At 48.4% G+C, this 21,859-nt stretch overlaps 1 protein-coding gene across 2 annotated transcripts in view; it reads left to right on the top strand.

Moving 5' to 3' along the window:
• The window catches only part of LOC106744030 (insulin-like growth factor-binding protein complex acid labile subunit), a 240,363-nt gene that overhangs the window by 159,836 nt on the left and 58,668 nt on the right, over positions 1-21,859 (top strand). For both annotated transcript variants that reach the window (XM_014618427.1, XM_014618426.1), the window contains one exon: positions 7,816-7,860. In XM_014618427.1, coding sequence (XP_014473913.1) covers positions 7,816-7,860 — 45 coding nt within the window. The remainder of the gene's footprint in view (positions 1-7,815; positions 7,861-21,859) is intronic.

Here is a 21,859-nt window from a genome sequence, read left to right on the forward strand (position 1 = left end):
GCAAAATTAGATAGTGAACTAATCTCGTTTTGGCGTATTCTACGAAACGCACGTACCGCTATTGTACAGAAAGGATTAAAAGGGATACGCGTTTCTAATTTATAGGAGCGTATTTTAGCCGCAGACACGAAGTAAAGACATCGCGAAAGCAAACACGATTATGTCAAAAAAAAATTCGAGTTGTGAGTTATTCCTGATCAAATCTAGCGGAAGCGTTCATTAATTGCGAAGAGCGAAATGAATTTTTGGAATCACCGTGTTACCGTAACTCCGCAGATTTAAGCAGGAGTTCACGCGCGAGATTTTCTTATTTCATAACGAGACTTGTGCAGAATCTACTTCACGCATTCGAGGAAGAGGACTCACGCATTTGTTCGCATAAACTTTTCACGTGTGATCTCGCTCGAGTTATGAGGAAGGAATACCTGCTTGTCGCTCGGGCGGCATATTTTCGAGCCCGGATATTACGCGCGCTCCAAGTTATCCTATAACGAGCTATCCGGCTTTAAGGTCTACTTAGATCGAGTAAGATCCAGATTTTAGCGAAGGGGCTGGGGCGGCCGCCACTAGTGCGCCTAGGGTTTGAGTGGATGGTCGACTCGATCCAAATTACCAGCCTCGGCTTCTTTTTCTCTCTTCCTCCCTTCTCTCCCTCTTCTTTTTTTCCTTTCATTCGTCGTCGTTCCCTCGCCTTCCCGTCGTTCCTCTCGTCTTCTCACTCACTCCTGCATCCTCCGCTGATATTCTTCTTTTCTTTTTGCCCGACCCTCGTCTTCATTGTTGTCTTTCTTCTTCACCCCCGTCGCTACACTCCTTTCACCCATCCCTAGTAGCTTCCTCATTTTCATTTACTTTTCCTTTATTTACTTTTTATATCTGCATTTTCTACTCCGTGTCGGCTGGTTACTTCGACTGCGTCGCCAATGGCCGGCTGCGTCTATCTTGTGTGTATCGCGCCCGTAACCACCCGACCGCTCAGGATTCCCGCATAATCTAGATGAGGAGTTACGACATCGTCGCGTTTTTCTCGTTACGTCGCTCCGACGTGACATTCCTCGCGTGACATCCGGGACTTCCTTCGCTTTACGAGAGAGACAAAGAAATGGAGATATTCAATTTACCCTGAGATTAAATCTCTCAAGGATGGTCGGAGGCGACGCCACTTACGGCTCGATGTAACTGCGAAACATTTAATTTCGGCTCGGTAGCTTGCCCGAAGACAGGCGTTGTGACGCGAGCTTTTAAATTTTATTCGATAAAAACGCGAATCCTGTTATTCGAAAAGTTAAAAGACTGGATCAGAGGTAGCACGTAGCAACGGGGGGGCGTGGATGGAAGTTTTACTCGCGGAATCTGGCCGAGGCTGCGCTCTCAACTGCGGGCACGATATTTCTATAATACAAAGTACGAAACATCTGCCGGCTGCAGATAACCGCGCGGAAAAAAGATAATTATGAGGGGGAGGAGGAGAAGGGAAAATAACACGAGAGGCCGAAATTCATCGGTTACCTCGTTGTCAGCCCTCTTGTATCTGACGTGCGCGTGCGCGACTCCGAAAAATTCCCCAGGAGACACGGTCTTACGGTTTCAGCAACTGTCCTAGCGCGAGATTATCGGATAACTCGGCCGACTCGGCTCGCACCGGACGACCCGAATTACTTGTCACGACGTTCCCCCCCATACACGCGCTTTTTCTTCCCCTTTTTTTGTCGATCTCCTTCGCTGATTGTTATTTGTGTTTTTCCGGGCTTTCCTCGGACGCCCTCCGCGACGACGACGACGACGGCCAGCGTCCCTTTTTGCCGCACCGCCACTCCTCTCACCCCCTTTCACCTCACTCAGCAGCCTTCTTCGCTCTCGCTTCTTTTGTCCAATTGCTATGTACATTTTTAGCGTCCAATCTCGTCCGGCTTTGATGCTCCCTAAGCTCTTTTCTTCTTATCTCCGCTCCTTTATACGGCCTCCATCGAGCGAGAGTCTCATTTAAAAAGTGCATTATTATCTCCAGATATATATATATATATATAGATATATATATATATATATATATATATATATACATATATATTATATATAACCACGTTTTGCTGCCGGTCTGCGCGAACGATAGAACGTAGAATTAAATATTTCTCCGACGAGCTCGGCCGATTCTTCCTCGCTTCTCCGCTCCCTCTCTCTCTCTTCCTCGCTCATTCTCTCTCTCTCTCTCTCTCTCTCGTCGTCGACTCTGCGTTCTCTTTCTTTGACCGTAGTCTCTCTCGCTATAATTTACTATTCCACTCTGCTTTCCTTTCGAGCCCGTCGCCTTTGCTCACCTCACTATAAATTACCCTTTCGTTACTCGGCGCACTAATCGATCTCGCTCGCGCGCTTTTATCCTCTCGCTGAAACTTTCGACCGCACCCCCGGTCCTTTCCGCCCTCTCTCTCCCCCGCCACGGCCCCTTGCCGCCCTCTTCTCCATACTGTCTGTCGACAGCGCGTCCATATTCCGCCCTTGCTCGATGGTCTGCGGTCTATCGAGTCTAAGATCCAGATCTCCGTGAAAATACCTTCGTCCAAACCTCCGGACGTCCCCTCTGACTCCTCTTCTCGACCTTTCGTTTCCTCGACCATCCCCTGCTTCTACGCTCTTCAAGCACTCGCTGGCTCTCTCCGACTCACCCGCTCCCCTTCATCTTCGCGCATTTCTTTTTCTTTCTCTCCTCTCTCCCATTCCTCTCTCTTTCACTCTCTCGACTTTTTCCTTCATCGTGCTCACCCTAGTCTCCGCCTCCTCCGCCCTTCGTAAGGAAGATCGTAATTGGCCCTTCGGCCACGAGCGACCACGGTGGAAAGCAGCCGAGAGAGCGAACTCCGGATAGCAGGAAAGGATTGGGGGTTGTGCGGGGGTAGGGTAATAGCGGCGGTGGCGACGATGGTGGTGGTGGTGGCGGCGGCGGAGGCGGTGGCGGCGAGAGATCCTCGGGAGTGTCTACCCTATATCACGCTGCTGGGAAGTACAAGGGACACGGGGCTCTTCCTCCCACCCTCTCCTGGGAGCGAGCCGGCCATCCCGTCGCTCTGAACTTTACCCGGGGTGAGATATGCAGAAATTAAATATTCATTCGGGTTACCGGCCCTCGGTGTCCCTGCTCCTCTTTCTCTCCTTCTCTCTTTCTCTGCCTCCCCTCCCCACCCCTCCTCCGTATCACCATGCATGTATCGTCCCCCGATTCAGTCTCGCACTCTTTCCTCTTCTACCTTCCTGAGAGTAATGCGCTGGCTCGAGGCCAGTTTCGTCGATGCTCTCTCGATATTCGACATCCGTTCGTCCCGCATCCCGCGTATCGAGGGAGGAAGACGTCGGACGATGACACGTGAACGCGTACCGCGCCGTCCCAGATAACAACCGTGTTTCGCGAATCGCAGATAGTGGAAGTGAAATTAGGGGAGAATGGCAGACGTCGATCGAGATCTTGCTCTTATAAGGAACTGAATATCGCAGATTTTCACCGGGTCAATCGTCGCCGATGCGAGTAACCAGAAATCGCTTATTCCTTCCCAGCTCTTCGCAGCGGAATTTCAAGTCGACGCGCGTCCATCCGGATTTTCCGTACTGGAATGTACAAGGTCACGAGAGTTGGAAAAAGAGAGGATGAGAGAGAGAGAGAGAGAGAGAGAATATGATACGCGACAAAAGCAATCTCAATCGAAGCAATTCATCTCCGCCGAATAACGTGTGGTCGACGGATCGCGTGCATCCGCCACATTCCGCCGTACACCCTCGCGCTATACCCCAGCTCACCCCGCGTATTCTCTCTCTCACTGTTTTCCTTCTCTTTCTTCGGGTCCGACTACTTTCACGGGCTCTCGAAAGGCCGTGGCGCGCATATTGCGCCGGAAACGTACCTGTTGAACCAGGCACCGACTTCGATGAAATAATGACGAGTGGCTTATGCGCCGTCTGCAGCCACTGCCGCCGCCGGCGAGGGCTGGGGGCGCGAGGGGCAGACGGCAGGATGCAACCGCGCTACGTTGCGCAATGTGCCTCCCTCTCTCCCTTCTCCATCCTTCCGCCCTCGCTGTGGCCGACGAAGTGTTCTCCGTCAGCGTTGGAATTGCATCATGCTTTCTCTCTCTCTCTCTCTTGTTCTCTCGCTCCACAGCTTTCCATCTCGAACACATCTTGCGGGATGAGCGCGCGGCTACGGTTTCGAGGAGGCGAAGCGCCTCGCGCGGGATAAAAGGATTTGTTTTACTGCCACTGTGCGCGGTGGCGGCAGGAGCGAAGACAGGGACGAGATTTGAATAGCGTTGTCGCCGCATTCGTCGTACAACGGTGGAACGCTAAATTGTCGGAATCGTGCGACCGATAATTCGCAACGCCGACACACAGAGAGGTTACGGTGTTTTACCGTTGGAATTGCTCTTCCTCGGTACTCGAGAACGCCTCTGGCTGCTCTCGCCGCGTTCTCGGGAAATCCGACGGTCTCGCGCTGTTTCAACGCGATATTTTCGCTCGAACACGGAAAACGTCGACGTGTAAGAGAGGACTCGCAGCTACTTGAAGAAAAATGCGCGTTGATACCTCTTGAAGAATCGACGAGTGTTATCGCGTGCGGCATTCGAAGATTGCAGGCCCGCCACTTTCTGATTTTTCTCAGTGCATATCTTATAATTTGGGACTAATTATAATTTTAGAACTGTGATAAAACATTTCGGTGTGTTGCACAATCGCATTACGTTTAGTTTTATTCCATTCCGTTAATTTATATAATCGCGATTGGGAGTTCGTTACACGTTTTTTGCAAATGGAAGAAAAAAAATAGACGCAGATTCGGAATTGTCTTTACGAAACGTAACTTTTTGCACCGGTTTCCCGTTAATTCCGCCATTTCTGCGTTTGCATGTGACACGTTCCCGCCGGGACAGGCAAGGAAATCGCGAGCGCGCGTTTCAGGAATTGTAAGTCCGTTTCCCTGTCCCGAGAATGAAAATGTCTACCCCATTTATCCCACGCGACAAGATTTCTAATTACGCGAGTCTAATCCAGTCGCGCGACTATTTCTCCCCGTAAGAACTGATAACTTCGGAGACGGTGACCGCGTCTTGCCCCTTTCAATTACCATAATTAACATTCCCCAATGATGGGATTTTGTCCAGAGCAACGGCTGCCGCGACGGTTTGCGAATTTGCTCCAATTCGTCGAAATAATTTGACGAACTTATTAATTTCCATTTAACATCGAGATCGACAGTTTTATCGATTAGACGTGAGAAGAGGTTGTAGGTACGCGAGATAAAAGTCCCAGCGGTGAAGTTATTTCCCAGAGAGACGCAAGCGCGCGCATTTTGGTGTGATGAAAATATATTAATATAATTTGTTAAGAACCCCTGCCGAATCGAAATTTCGATGTCATTGTTGGATCTTTATTAAACCTTAATTCTACAACACAATAGCTACGATGGCAAAATAGATTTAAAACATTTTAATTATAGTAATATAATTTATTCCTATTTTGATCCTGATAACGTCTTAAATTTTCATTTTCGTCGTTTTCGTGTTAAAATAGGTTGTTCGACATAGCATGAAAATTAAATCTGTACAATGAAAGGTTCAAGAGAAACGTTAACAAATAACATTATCGTTTAAGTGGGTTGTTATTAGTCTTTAAGCCATCTAAGTAGGCGCAAACTGTCTCTAAGAGCATCTAAGTGATATCAGAATTTCGTCTCCGACTTTCAAATGCAGAATTCTACCGAAAGAAGAGAGCGATAGAATGTCTCAACGTCGCGATTCGCCGGAAATCCACGCGACTTATTCGCCATCTCTCACTCGTCGAATCTTCAGCTGTGAACACATCGTCGTTACAAATTCGTTTCGAAAGACGTCCGCGTCCTTCGATGCTTCGTGCATGAGAGAATAAAATTCTTCCCGGATGTTTCCCGGCTTCTCGCGACTGCTGTCCCATTGCGATCTCGTGTACGTGTTTCACGACATCGTTTCAATGCCGTTTCACGGTAACTATTCGCGAGATGCAAGAACGTAGGACTCGCGTTTCCACGTTTGTGACTCATCCTCGATTCGTCATCCCGAGCGGTCGTATCGTGGATACGACGACGACGACGGAAATTATACAAAATCAACAGCCTCTGCTCGTCCGAGTCGCTGTCGTTTCGCTGAATAACCAACTCGTCGTCTTCTGGCTTTCTCACTTCGCCAGAGAGAGAGAGAGAGAGAGAGAGAGAAATTTTTAATCGCCCTACGCTATACTCTACACACAAGACCTCTCGCGTAATATTGATTTGTCCTGGCTAACCGTGAATTGACTCCTCGATAACAGACGTTAATATTAAAACAATCAATTGGAAGTTGCAAGACGGCTTTCGATGAAAATTTCACTTCCGACGAATCCGATCCTTCGAGGATAAATGAGCCCCTATATGTAATCTGCCGAGAACTATGAAATTTATAGACAGCCGATACAAGGTGCACACGATGTTCATCCGGTTGTAACAGGAAGCTTCGTATATTACTGAGGGGGCGCACGGGGGTGAACGTTAATATTTTAAAATCCGCAAAATTGCCCCGCATCATCGGCCTTTTGCATAAATTTAGACCGATCGCGAAAGGGTTAATAATCCGACAGGCTGATCTCATGTTTAGCCGAGGTCGTAACGGCCGGCCGACCAGCCTGGGGGGAGAGGGGGGATGATCATGCCGCGCGTTTCACAGCGCGGTTTGAATTTCGACTTGAATGCGAGCCAATATGGGGTACATAACTCCGCGTCGACCATTAGTTTCGCCTTTACGAGGCAAATGAACCATACCCGCGCGCTCGTAAGATCGCGGAGTTTACATTTTTAACGACGGAACACGTTCGCCCCGTCGGTGCGCGTCGAGAATTTGTTTGTTACGCGGCCGGCGAACGAGCGAGTGAGCGAACGAAACCGCAACGACCGATTCTCCTCTCGTGTGTTTAGAAGAGTGGCGCCACATTTTGCGAGAGAGATCGATTTAACCCCGGCAACATCGGGCCCTGATTTGTGTAGCATGTTGTGTGCGCTTGAAAGCGGCAGAAAGCAGGAAAGCTAGACGGAGTGCGAGGCTGCCTCGATCCCAGCATCGAAAGCGCATTTTCTGAAATTTAATATCGCTTCGAAATAGGTGGACCGTTAAAATTCGTCGGGAAATTCTCGTTCTCTTTGCGTTCGCGAGGTGGTAAACGGATTTGTAAAAATCGCAGGTGAGAATTATATCGAGAGAGAGAGAGAGAGAGAGAGATTCGAACACGAGAGGTTGTTTGGCTCGCGCGACGGTGTTGGTTAATCTGTAATAAAGAGCGACTGTATAGCATTACAATTGCCCTTACTATCTATCTCTCTTTCTCTGTCTCTCATTGTCCTCTACAATGCCGATATATCGGAATCCCGATGAGACTCCAGCATTGTCAAGTGCTATGCGGTTAGAGATATTTCCTGTCGACAGGGGACGAACTTTAACTAGTTAAAGCCACTTTCAGTAAGAGTCGCATTGCCGTAACCTCCTTACAGGATTACGACCCTTATGGAAAATTCCGAAGAAATTGGCCGGCGACGAACTGAAACTCATTAAATTAATTTGCCGCGAGAACGTCGACACCGTCGCCAGCGCAATTATGAAATTATGTGTCCGGGCGATTAAAAATCGATTTCTTCGCGCACGATCCACCGCCGTGCAATCAGGTCGCTCGAATGATGTCGCTCAGCTTCGAAATGCCCGCGACCCTCTTTCCCGCACAATGTACGTTCGTAATAATTCGTCTATTAATCGTAGCAATTTGATTTCTTTTCAGAACGATCGACGGAGGAGGAATGGCAGCCGGCAGGAAACTCGCGAAGTAAGTTTTGTACATACTTTCTTTAATTTCTATTCTCTCCCGAGCCGGACGCTCTCCTTCTCTCGGTACAAAGAGAGCGATTTTCATTAAAACTGAAATATTTCTATCGAACCGAAAGTAAGGAACAAAGGAGCGAAGTAAATCCGATAGTATCTCTTTTATTCCGTTCGTGAAAGTACAAACAGTGCGCAGCGCGTTCTGAACGCGTTCCATGCCATTTGCAAAATCGGTGACTCGATAAATTGACGTAACATTGTTTGCTCAGTTGTATCACGAATGTGTGGTATATATATATATATATATATATATATATATATATATATTTATTTATTTATTTATTTATTTATATGTATACGGGTGTGTGTGCGTGTGTGTACGCGAGAATATATATACGACATGGTAAACGTCAGCGGAGACGGTCGCTAAAGTTCAAAGTAATTTCGGGACACGCGCAGCAAAACGTTTAGCACAGATTCCTTAGCGTCCATTGACGATCCCGGAAACACGTCCGCGGCATTGTTTGAGTTTCGATTTGAACGCGGTCCAATATGTACCGCACGGTACATAGTCGTCTATATTAGCTTCTCATTTGCCTGGCACACGCGATGTTGCCGACGATGCCGTTAGGGAACGAGAGAGAGAGAGAGAGAGAGAAAGAGAGGAAGCGAAACGGAGAGAGAGAAATGGAGAGAGAAAGAGCGAGGGGGAGAGAACGACCAATTAAATTAACTAATAATACGCGTCGTAATCACCTTACATCGCGTGCCGTCCGATCAATTACCAATTATATAACAGAGGAATGTCCCGACAAATTAATAGGGGCTATTAAGTATCGAGAATCGTCGTGTAAAAAATTTAATTAATTTTAATGGCTGCGAACGGAAAAATCGTTGTAATTAGTTTTTCATTTTTAATGAGCGATTTCGTGTAACACCCAATTGCGTGACTAAATTGCGCGCGTGCGCGTTATGTGTGTGTATGTATGTAAATACCGTAATATGAAAACGACGTTTTCTCTCTCAATTTGATTGCGTGGAACGTTCAGATAAGATTAGCTAGATCTCACGGTCGCGATATAAGAATTGAGTTATCGTTCTCGATTTTATTGTGTAGAACTTTCAGATAAGGTGAAATTCCAATAGAGCGAGAGAGAGGGAGGGAGAGCTACAGCAATTCGGTAATATCCATGAAGGTTCTCTCGTTCCCTCTCTTGTTCTCTTCACAATACGCATGTTTCGCGACATCGTCGTTTGAGTTTCGACTTGAACCGGAGCCAATCCGCGTGCCTGGTGTTTTGCCCTCCAGAGCGCGGCGAATCGCGTCGTAAGGACGATCGTTACGGCGATTCACGATAAAATCCTTATTCCATGGCTCGCCGCCGCTCGTTGCCGTCAAGGGGAGAGAAGCGAAACCGCTTTCTTAAATATTATTCGCCCCCGAGCGTTCTATTATTCCACGCGAGACAGAAGCGGCCAGAGGAATTCGATCCCGCCGCGCGGAAAATTTTCACGGGATACGACCCGTTCTTCTCTCTTTCCCCTCGTTTTTCTGTCTCTTCTCTGCCTCCTCTTCCGTTCTCTCTCGTTTCCTCTCTTCTTTTTTTCTCCTTTTTTTTTTAACCAGGACGAATTCGTCCCTATCGACGCGGATCGAATCGGCAGAATTATGTTGTTGCGCCGGCGGAACGAGATATTTCGTTTCTCGCCTTCGACGCGCGCTCTAGTGTTTTATGTAAAGACCGAACAATTTTATTCCACGTCCTCGAGTACACTCTTCTCTTCTCCCGTCCTTTTTTCCACTTTCTCTCTCTTTCTCTCGCTCTCTTTCTGTGCCTCTCTATTCCTCTCCTTCGGGGACCTCCTTCTGTCGGTGCCATAAATTTCACCCGCGCTACCCCCCTCGTGCTTTTGCACTGTTACTCGCCCATATATTCCGATATCCTAGAACTCAACCTTGTTCCCGCAACCCATTTCGAAGCACTCCCGCGGTTACTTTGGCTCGCCCACCTTATACGTATATCGCGAATTCCGATATCGCGACCGCAGTGCTCTACGAATACATTCAGCAACTATATCTTCGTGCTTCACGTAGAACGGATGAGGCTTTCAGTTTCATCGTCATTTCAGGTACCCACGAGAGCGCGTGCGAATTTATTTTATTCGCTTAACCACGTATAGCGAAGGGCCGAGGCCGGATCTGCGGCGCGTCGAAAGAGGCTCAATTATTTTGCATTGCACCAATCGCTAAATAATATGTATTTTAATTTTATATAGCAACATGTATATCATAACTTTTAATTAGTTTCTATATAACAATATATATCAAGTCTATAATCGTAATATTTAGAGATTAAAAAGTAGATGTATGGATTTATATATAAAGATGATGTTCGTCTCTTTAGATACATTTGAAGCGATCTCTTGAAATCTGCCGACAGCGGGCGGAAATTTTACCACCATAAATGCTGCCGCCAAAGCATCAATAATTGTATATTTCAATATTCACGTTATAATCTAACACGAAGATATCAATTATACGTTTTTTAATGCACGAACGCTAGTGGGTTTTACCTGTCACATTTATTCGCTGAAAGGCGATTCATCGCGAATTCGGTCGAGAGAACCGCCTTTCATAAGTAATTTTTCCACACATATATATACATATATATATATATATATTATCACGATACACACATTCACATACACACGCATACAGAGCACACGAGCTATTTTCATGCTATTTTCTGTCGGGAGTTAAAGAAACGGTATGATGTATGAAATAGACGTCACGCTAACGACGATCCATTATAAAACGCCAGGAGCCCGAACAAAACCCATCGTCCATCTACCGATCGAGCTTTTTAATACGTCCTTTTTCTGAAAGTCGGCCGCTGTTTCCCCTGTTTCGTTTTTGCGTGCACTCCGCGGAACGTCAACAACGACGTGTCGTCCTCCGCTTTTAATTTACCGGACGAAGAGCCGATTCCCTCGTGCGTCTCCCCACGTCGAAACGATTTTCACTCTATTTGCTTAGCCGCCGTTTAACGTCCGGCCGTGCACCACTGCTAAAACCAACCGCAATACGGGATGCGCCAAGGAACCGTATTTTTCCCGTCTTTGATTTTTCCGGGGGAATTCGCTTTTATTTGTACAGTTACCGTCGTATTCCGTACGAATCCCTTTTCCACCTCGCCGGACATTCCGATATCCCAGTACTTAACCTTGTTCACCGAACCCGTTTCGTGGCATTCTTTCCCACTCTTCTCTCTCTTTCTTTCTCTCTTCTCTATTCCTTTCTATCTACAAAATGCCATGGTCGATTCGTCGGCCGAGTGGATTTTCAACCTGTAAATCGGCAACTTTATTTCTCACGACACATGTGTGTCGGAATAACCATAGCTTGTGATGCCATCATTCCTTTATTTTTCTTACTGTTAATTTCTTAAAATACTTTAAAATACGTTATCTTCTCCTCTTACATTTCGCTTTAGATCCAAGTTTGACTCGTTGCCTCCTAACGTACGCGAATCTTCCTATTAATTATCTCTCTCTTTCTCTCTCTCTTTCTCTTCTCTCATATCACGTAGTTTCTTCACTACGTAAATTTGCCGCTTACCTCTTGAGTGGACCTCTTGAGAGGAGATGACTTTTTAAGTACAATAGAATCCCTTTTTTCCCCACTTTATTTTGCTTCGCTCAATATGGCGACTCTTAACGTCCTCGCTAACGTATCCGCCTTTTCAACGGGGAAAAATCCATTCGACTCGACGATTCCCGTAATCCGTAATCCACTCGATTCTCGCTCGTCGGCGTGAAATTTTAATACCAAATCGATCCTGCCGTCGCTGGCGTTACGCGAACAGTATCGATTCCGACCGCCGCGACAATTACGATTGACGTTTCGATACGTGATCGAGGAAGCGGCCTGATCGGATTCCTCGACCCGATGTCGTTGTTGCTTTCGACAACAACGGGGCTTCACTCAGCGCAACCCGCTCTCGCGAGCTGCCGTTCAACTTCGAGTTCCATCATCGTAACGGCAGGATACACTTTCTTGCCAGTAGCGTAACCAACGACCCCGCAAATCCCAAGGGGGTCCTAGTGTCGAAAGAAGAAAAAGGGAAAGACAGAGAGAGAGAGGGGATAGGATAAAACAAGAGAAACTGCGGTAGAAAGAAATATAAATCCGTTTATTATTTCGAGGCAGACGTCATCGCGCGAAACCAGAGAATAACACGAAAACGAAGAACATACACGATGCACAAAGCATCGGACGGTGAAACGACAACGGATTGAAATTGGTAAGAAGCAAAAAAGAGACAGAGACGAAGGAAAGATACAGAAGCATGTGTATCGCGATGCGAGAAAACTTGTCGCATTTGCGCCGAGAATCGCGCGACGTCGAGAATATCAATAGTCGGTCAAGTATACAACCGGATGAAACACGGTGTATTTATTTATCTGCTTATTTATTTATTCGGCACACGGGAACAGTATTAAAGCGACGTCATGCACACACATACGGGATCTCTAGAAAGTACACACGAGTTAAATAATTGATCGTCGAGAAAACTCGCATTGGCGGAGCGGGAGAAACAGATCGAAACGGGATGAAGTCGGTGAAGAGGGGAGGGACGAAAAGGGAGGAGGAAGGGCAAAATGCTATCGAGAGATCGCGATTGTCTGCTGAGGCAATGGATGAAGAGCCCCTTTGGTTTCTTCTGCGGTGGAAGGTGTGCTCTAAAACGTGAGTTACGTCACTGTCTCTTGCACTCGCGCGCGCACACTCTCGAATACCGAAGCCGCGTCATAAATTTCGCCACCGCCGTCGCTGGTGTTGTGCCCCGTGTGCCGTTCGCTATTTTGCCATGAATTCCGATATCCTAGAACTTAACCTTGTTCCCGCAACCCATTTCACAGCTCTCCCGTTTATTCCGGTCCGGCTTTCCCGATACCGTGAGATCTCTCTTTCTCTCTCTCTCTCTCACTTTAGCGCGCGGGCGCACGTTGCACTTCTACGGAAGAAATATATCCGGCCTGACGTCCGTGTCGACGCTCTCCGCGCTTCCACTCTTTCTCTCTTTCCCCGTTCTCCCTCCTTCCCTCTCCCCCCGTGTCGTAATCCGGTAACACACGTCTGCTCGGAAGAATTCCGTGCGAAAATCCGGAGAGTCCGAGCCCGGCGAGTCCGCGAGAAAACGTCGAAATCGCCGTCCATCGGCGGAATCCGCGAGCGTTAACTGCCGGATAATTGGCGAGTTCAAATTTTCACGATAGAGCGCTTTGTATGTATAGACATGGATCTTACGTAATAAAACGCGTAATAAGGGTCGGATCACGGACGGAAATCGACAGGAGTCGAGAGAACCTCGAGAGAGAGAGAGAGAGAGAGAGTCTCGAGGTGGAATTTTCCAAGGCGCGAATGCGATACGCGAACTCGACGTGGCTCGACACGGGGCGTAAATGTTACGCGCCCCTCGGCGCATGAGAGCGCGTGCATTGGAATATGATTACAGAACCCCCATTCCCGTCCTCCCTCCGACAGATTCGAGACGCCACGGTAAATCGAATCGGACGTCGATTGTTTCTTTATTTACCGCGGTAGCGACGCGTCGCTCTCCCTTACCATCGTTATTAAAACCGCCATCCCCTTATCTATTATGAGCGCGCGCGTTGAGCGAGCTCGAGGAAACTGGAAAATGCATATCGATCACCGGGCTACTAGTTATTGGCAGTCCTGCCAATAGCGGCACCTGCACAGTCGTAAGTAATATTAACACTCGACAGTGGACAAAATAGCTATCAAAGATTTACCGCCGCCGCATTCGTCCGCAAATAATTAATGAACTGCGTCCGGATCGAGGAGGAGTTGACGAAGGAGAGGGAGTGATCGATGGCATTTGCTGACGGCGGACGTTGCACGGTCGATAGAAAATCGAATACCGCCCCCTCCCCAACCCGACGGGGATACATCCGTCGTTGGTACGCCATCGAGTCAGCGCTCACTCCAATCGAATCTCCGTCAAAGCTCGACGAACTAAAGCTAAATTCTTGACAGCACGGATGAACGAAACTTCGCTCTTTCGGAAAAGTCGAAACACGAAGTGCGCCGCGGATAGTCTAGCCGTGTACTTGGGCGATTTTTCCCTCCTTCAACATTCTTCGTCCTTCTTGGCAACCCCTCCTCCCCCGTCCGTCTCTCTCGTTGCCCCCTGAGAATCTGGATCTGGTTCGGTTTGTGCCCATAAATCCCATCTGGTTGCGAACACGTCCCCGTTGCTTTTCCATGAGATCCATTCGCCGTGAACGCTCCCGGTATCCTCGAACTTAACCTTATTTCTCCGCCTGTCTCTCGTTTATTTTGGTTTGACTTTCCGGACACGCCGAATCCCATGACGTCCCCGGTTACCCCGGAGGGAGCGTAACCCGTTTGTAGGTCTCTGGTACATACGCGTGCGCACGCGCTCGCATATGGGTCATCCGGTGACTCTCTCTCTCTCTCTCTCTCTCTCTCTCTCTCTCAATCGTTTTACGGCTGGCGGAAATTATTGAAAAACGATCCGGTTCCTTCGCCCACCGCCGCGCGCCGCTTTTCCTCTCGACGCTCGGTGAATAATTTATGCGACGAATTTCCCTCGTCGGCCGCCGAACAAATTCCGCGACGGTAAATCCTTAAGGAAGAGAGGGAGAATGGGAGGGAGAGAGAGAGAGAGAGAGAGGGGGAGAGAGCAACGGCGCGCCTCCCCGCGAAGAAATCTGTTTAGCTTATGAGGAATCGTATTCTTGCGGGGGAGTGAATTCTCGAGTGAGATTAATTACCATAGCGAACGATTACGATTACAATCGGCTAATCTTTCCCGGATTTACTGCAGCGAGAGGCCGTTGTTTGCGAACAAAGGAAACGAATCTAATTAGCGTTTTAAAAACTTCAATTAATTCAGGTAAGACTCGGGGAAATAGCCGGTAAGAAGTCGGTAAATAAATTTATTCATCTTTTCACGGTGGTTGAGTGTAGAAAGTTATAATTTACAAATAAGATGCCGTTATGAGAAGAACTTTTGTTAAATCTAAACAATCGTTCTTGTTCTCTGTGAATAGAGAACTCCGTTAATGCTGTGCCCTTTCCTAGGCATAGTGCCATCGAAAATTTCTAATCAGGGGCATTTTGTGCGAATATTCATGCATCACGACTGCTGATTATTCTGCGAACCGGCAAGGATGCTCCAAAGCAGCAATCATGATGCACGAATATTCAGAAATGATGCACCTAATTCGAAATTTCCGATGTCACTACGCCTGGGGAATGGGAACACCATTAATGAAGTCTTCCGTACGAATGCGGGATCATGCAGCTACCGGAGAGAGAGAGTACGTCATCGAATGAAACGGCACGTATTTGAAAAATTGATTGATTGTATTTGGAAATAAATAAATATCATATATATTTTTTATCAAGAAACAGAACGAACTTTTGCACTATTCCAATAGTTTAGGCCGGAAATGACTATAATTTTAGTGAAACTTCCCTGAGTGTAAACTAAACTGATGCAAATGTGGATAAAAATACACTTTAAGTCGATAAATAATAAGCTACAAATTTAGCAGCAATAATACATAAGATTAAGATTGTACAGAGAGAGAGAGAGAGAGAGAGAACGCGCACGCTTCGATACACGTCCCTTGCTTCGGCCAATTCGACCGCTATTCCGAGCGAGAATTGATGAAATAACGACGCCGTCCGTTTCGCGGCGAGGGAACAACGGGAATAATCCGAGATCCGAGCGGTCTCTCGGACTTTGGCCGCTCGCGCTGCACGGATATGCCTTCGTAAACCGCATTCCCTGTCGTACCACGGAGTTCACCGGCGTGCACCGGTACGTCACTGCGGATACAAACTATTGGATTACAACGGGCGACGTCCTCGCGTACGCGCGCGGACGTCAGCCCAGATATATTCTCCCCCGCCGAAAAGGGCGCGCTAAGGAAGTTATCGTGTTGCGTAAGCCGCCTGCAATTCCGTGTCTCTCCTGCATGTCTCGGCGTTCTGGAACACAGCCTGCCAGCTGGTGTTCCTGTAATCAACGGCGATGCTTCCTCGCTTATCTCCGTGCGAGCCGCCGTCAGGACGTTGCGACGACTTCGTGCGACCTCGGATAAAGGGTGAGGTAAGGCAGGAGGGAAAGGGAGGGAAAGAGGGAGAGATGGAGAAAGAACGACGATCCCTCCGGCTGACTTCGCGAGGTGGGATTACCGTGGCATTAGCAGCTAACTATTCCGTTAAAGAGAGGGATAAGTTCGAGTTTTGCCCGGTGCGTCGGTCGGCCGGAATTATTCACGGCTCCGCGGCGGATGTGACGCCGGCGGCGCGCGATTTAAAATACCTCGCAGCGCCCCACGTCTCGGATTCCGAGGTCTTGCGTTCCGTGTGTGTCGCGTTTGGATTCGGCCGTGTATATCATTCTCGGTTCGTGTACGGCGTTAAATGAAAGTTCGCCAGCCGTCGAACACGTTTTAAGCTCGGTACGCGCCGGGGCGGGAGGGGGAGTTAGGGAACACCGGCCGAAATTGCTTTCGATTTGAATCGAGACGGCTCGCGCGTGGAGAAGAGAGAACGCTGAAAATCGAGCGTTGTCGTCGATATTTTCGAGGCAAAAAGAGACGGAAGAGAGGAAGCCCTCCTTGAACGAGAGAGAGAGGCGTTCTATAAATGAAATTTCCCTCCCCCGTGGCGCTCACCTTGTTACAGTTTATCGGTACTTTCCGCGATGCATCCCGCAGACTCGGGGAGCTTTATCTTAATAGAAAACTCCAATACCCACGACTATCTTAATAAGCCAGCTCGCGTCAACGGGAGTCATCGGCGCACCGCTCCGCGACGGTACATCCGACCTCGAAATTGCGTAACCTCGTTTCCTCGGAGGCGAGCAGGCTCGAAACTTTCCTGTTTATCCCGAGCGGGGCGAATCCGCGGCGAGACCTCTTTTCCCGCGGGATCGTCGCGGCGGCGGTGTACCGTCGCGCGCAACCGCGGCGGAAAGGCCGCCGCGTTCGTCCGCGGTAATCCAATCTCGCGCTACTCGAAAGGTCCGCGTTTTTTTGCCGCGCTCGCGATCATAATCTCCAATTTCCTCGCTTCGATTCGGCGCGATTTTTCCGGAGAGAGCCAGCTAGCTCTCTCCGCGAAGCAACGGGAGGCGGAGCCGGTAATGTAACAATGTAATAACGGAGGTCACCGGGCGTGCACTCTCGAGGACCGTATCGTAGGGAGTGGGCGAGCGAACGAGCGAGCTTGCAGCACACGGCCCGACGTATTCCGCGACGAGAGCTCGTTTCCCGTAACCCGCGTCGAAATCTCGCTCGTTTATTCCGGTTCGACTTGGCTGCGGCGCACCCGCTCCGGGGAATTGCAGATCGCGGGGCCGTCTCAAAGTCCGTCTCGCGCTCCCACGGTAACCCAATAATGTACTCCACTTCACAAAGGATGTCGGCGAGCATGCTCGCAACGATCGATCCGGTAATTAATTCTTTCGAGCGGGAACAGCCGCGGATCCACGCGATCTCCTCTCTTACGTGGGGCCCTTCGCCGAATGGATGCAGGCTGCTCTTGCATATACCGAGAGAAATCCCATAAAGCCGTCCTCGGCCTCAATTGTAATTGACTCCTGACTGTAATTTCTTTTATTTATGCGATTATCGTTACAAGTGCTAAACATTTTTTTCTTTTCTTAATGCAGTGTGAAATTCACTTCAGATCGTCCGTAACTCGCGATAGGACCCAGAACATTATTCCACCTGCGATTTGGAACGACATGTAACGAGAGAAACAGTTGCAAAATTTCAAGATGCGTGTATATATATGAGTGTATGTGTACATGTACGTGAGTGTTATCGCAATTCTTTACTGAAAGAAACCTCATTATCAAATTACAGTCATTTTGGCCTCAACTGTATCCTTTTCCGGTTTTAATCTAAAAAGAATGGTAGTAACGATACGCATGTAAGGTTATCATTACTGACACTGTAGTAACACTTACTAAAAAAGTGGTTCTCCGGACGATAATTCCTTGTGCTTGTGCAATTAAAATTAAAAATAATCTAACATTTTTTTCTCAGTGTATTCTCCTCGCACGCTGCGTGAACCTCGTGAATCGCGCGGTGGGCGAATCTAGTCCTCGCCGAGTCTCTCAAGATGGCGTAAATTCGTGCGTTTCGATCTCTTCGGTGGACTCGAAAATTAATCCTTAATCGTTTTCCGTTGGCGAGGATTTGATAAACAACGCGCGCGCGCGTGTGTGTGTGTATATGTGTGTGTGTGTGTGCGCGCGCGCGCGGGAGCAATCGGGGAATAATTGTGACAACGAGACGAGAGTAATGCTGATTAAACTAATACACTCGTAAATGATGACTACGTGATGACTGCGTATTTAATAGTTGTCATAAAGTTATTATGAAATCATGATTATTAATTTATTGGAAATATTGCGGCGTCATATTTAATTCACTGTCACAATCACTCTGATTGATTCTCCGCTTTGCGCGCGTATTACGGCAGAAATATATTTCATCCAATTCCGCGTCGATCCAATTATAATCTGCTCAATTTGCGCGGAATCTGTAATAATATGTATTTTTAGTCAAGCGGTCACACGCGACGCGAAATAAAATTGCGTCCTGCGTCGGCCGTAATCTCAAGTCGCGGACACCCGAAGTGTATATTTGGCGCGAGCGCGCGGAACAACGGTTTCGGTTACCGTTATCTTCGCCGTTTCTCACGCTGAGAGAGGTTAATCCTTCATATGCAGATTCGACGAATCCAGGTCCGTGTATACACACGGCTGATAGGCTTACGGCGCCTTGAAAGTGGGCGGAAGTAAAGAACCCATCGGCCGTGTAGATTTTTCACGCTATCCGTTCGTTGATACGTGATCCTTTTATGAAGCGCCGAATCGATTTCGAAGGCGAGCAGGTTCGCGGATCGAGCGACGGCGGTGGCTGCGGCGTAACGAAGGTTTTTAGAAACGAGATCCAATAACCGGCGCGGAGTTTTACCCGCGCTGCACCGCTACGGGCACGTAATTTGCGCGATTTACGAGCATATCGAGCGTGGAAATCAAAATTGCAGCGCGCGAGCGAACGAGCGAGCGCGATAGGAGCGTAAAACTTTCTCTCTCTCCCTCTCTCTTTCTCTCGAGGAGCCGATCGCGGAAACCTATGAAGCGTCTCGCCGCAAATTCGAAGTCGTAGAATTTCCGCCTTCGGGATTTAACCATCTTTGACATAATTTAATAGTAAACCTACTTACGCATCCTGCGGAACATTCTTCTCCATTGGCCTTTGATTTCGATTTGCCGGTGCATTAGCATACGTCCTCGTACTTTCATATATCTTGTGCGCTGCTATTTCTCTCTCAGTTTATTGTCTGTATTCTGATTTATAAACAATACACCGTAACGTCCCGGAAATCGATCAAACCGAAGAAACGAAGCGACTTGTCAGACTTACGACAAATCTTTTTTATATCGCACGACATTACATGCTTTTTTGGTGCTCCCCCTTTGTTATAATATTCATAGCTTCCCCTACCTCGATCTCGTCAAGTCGGAGATTAATCCGTCGGCCGGTGTTCGCTAATCGAGGCTGGATCTCGCTGGTTATAAAAGCGACAGTAAAACTCGTGATCCCTAATGGACTTTTTGATTTAATGACCCCATCAATCGTGAGCGAATCGGAAAGAGCGATACTCGGTCGCGCCCAGTTCCGGTCTGGCTCTTGCCGGAAGTAAGGAGCCGGTAAGCGCCGTTCTCCAAAAATTATGTGTCTAGGTGTTACGACCGGCGGACGGGCGGTGTATAGTCGAGCGACGACTGCTGCGTGACCGAAAAATACGGTGTATATGCGGAAAGCATCGAACGAACGAACGCATGAACGAGAGAGACTATTATTCCTCCTCGCTTTCTCTCTCTCTCTCTCTCGCCTCATCGTAGCATTGGAAGTGCGGCTCAATTAAAGCGCACGCGACCGAACTATCGACTGCATTTCTCAAATTATCGATCGCGCGCGCGCTTTTTAAATCGCGCGGATGCGGAGTGAGGTAAACATGTACGACGGGGAAATTAGGGCGTACCGTTACGTCGGGCGATTCCCCACGGATGGAACGGCGAGATAAAGTGTAACTGTGCCAAATTGATTCGAGCGAGATATGCATCCTCGAGTCAGAGTCGAGTCGAGACGCGTTCTCATCGTGCGATCTTGGGAGGGGGAAAAAAGAGCTCGTTACGGCGCGCCCGGGACTCGATTTCCTTCATTTCCACGGACCTCTCGACCATCACTCCGAGCTGTCGTCTGTCGTGACCAATAAAACCGATAAGCGAGAACGCTTTCTCGCCGCGGGGGTTAAAAATAAAAGCCTGTTCCTCCCGTTCTCTCTCTCTCTCTCTCTCTCGTGAGCCACTCGCGGATGACGATATATCTAATGCGCTGTAGCAGAAGGTAGTAGAGTAACGCAATAATGAACGTACCCGGAATTTCCTGGAGACCGTCCTACCCCCGGACTCCCGCACCTCCTGCCCCTCCCTCCCCCTCGCTCGCATCGTAAATTTCGCCGCACTTTGTGCTGCGCTCTGCAATTTTACCACGGATTCCAATATCCCGCGACTAAACCTCGTTCTCGTAACCCACGCCGAATCTCCCTCGTTTATTTCGGTTCAACTTACTGCAACCCCTCTCGTCCCGTCCCCCTTTCTCCCCCTCATTCCGCCCCCGTGACGGTTCGTACGTGCCCCCGTAGCCGCATCCCCGGGGACCGTCGTCCGCCGGCGTCGCTCTCTCGCTCTCTCGGTCGGGTCTCTCAAAGACTACTTGCGGTAATTTACTCTCGCGTCTTCGGATCACAAAGGGCCGCCCGGTAGAAAATATTTAAATTCTAATTCGTCCCTCTTATGCGCCGCACTCTCTCCCGCTCGCGAGCACGCCCTCGTTTTAGCGTGTAATAAAGCCGCGCCTAGTAACCCACGGGAAATACATTTACATGGGGTAGAAGAGGGTCAACGAGACCCACTTCCGCATGGAGACGACGACGACGAGGTCTCTCGCTATTTCGTGAATGCTAAATGCGGCTTTGTCCTCGTGTTGCATCTAAGAGCCGACGAGGGTGTTTGTCCTCTTTTTTCCCTTCCCCTCATTTTTCCCTTTTCGACGCGCTCTCCTAACCGTTTACTTTTCCCGTTGGGAACGCATTAATTACGCATTAAGCGCTCCGCCGTTCTTATTACTTCTCTTACGTGACACTTTCCAGACATGCGCACACATGTTACACTCGTATTGCTCTCGGTGTTTTCTGCTCATTTAGCAGCGGTGATAAACTTTGCTCGACGTGAAATTTCCGAGAGCGTCAACCGGTTTAAAACGCAATTCAAATGAACGTATAATCCGCTTGAGCGTGCAGAGAATGTTCCAGAACTGCGGGCGAGAAGATTCGAGCAGCTGATAACGTAAAAGCAAACAAATAAAATCTCATATGATTGGTCGCAACGGTACAATCGTTATGTCATTCTTTTCAATTTCGCCTGCTTTCGTGTGTTCTTTATCAGCCGGTTTAATATTTACCCTTAATTCCGAACTAACTTGTATTCCGCGAAAGCCACGCATGAGAAACGATATTTTAAATATTCCACTTCTCAATTATGCATGAACGCCCACTCCCTCCCGTCTCCCCTTTGCCCTCACGAGACACATTACGTACGAGCGTCTCGTTTATTTATCGACTCCGCGTCGTGAAAGATCCCCGAGAAGCGCACGAGAAGCGTAATTTGCCAATGTTATCCCCCGTGTTCCGTTATCGGACGAACGTAACGACGTACGGACGCGTTCTCTCTCTCTCTCTTTCTCTCCGGTGCAGCCAAGAGAGGGAATTGTTTCTTCCCGTGTCTCTCGATCCGCTTAATCCGAACGCATTAGTCGCACGACGGCTACTTAGATACCCTCCCCTCCCCCCCCCCCTT

The sequence above is a fragment of the Dinoponera quadriceps genome, unplaced genomic scaffold, assembly GCF_001313825.1.
Source record: "Dinoponera quadriceps isolate SergipeBrazil2010 unplaced genomic scaffold, ASM131382v1 scaffold1252, whole genome shotgun sequence".
NCBI classification, from domain to species: Eukaryota; Metazoa; Arthropoda; class Insecta; order Hymenoptera; family Formicidae; genus Dinoponera; species Dinoponera quadriceps.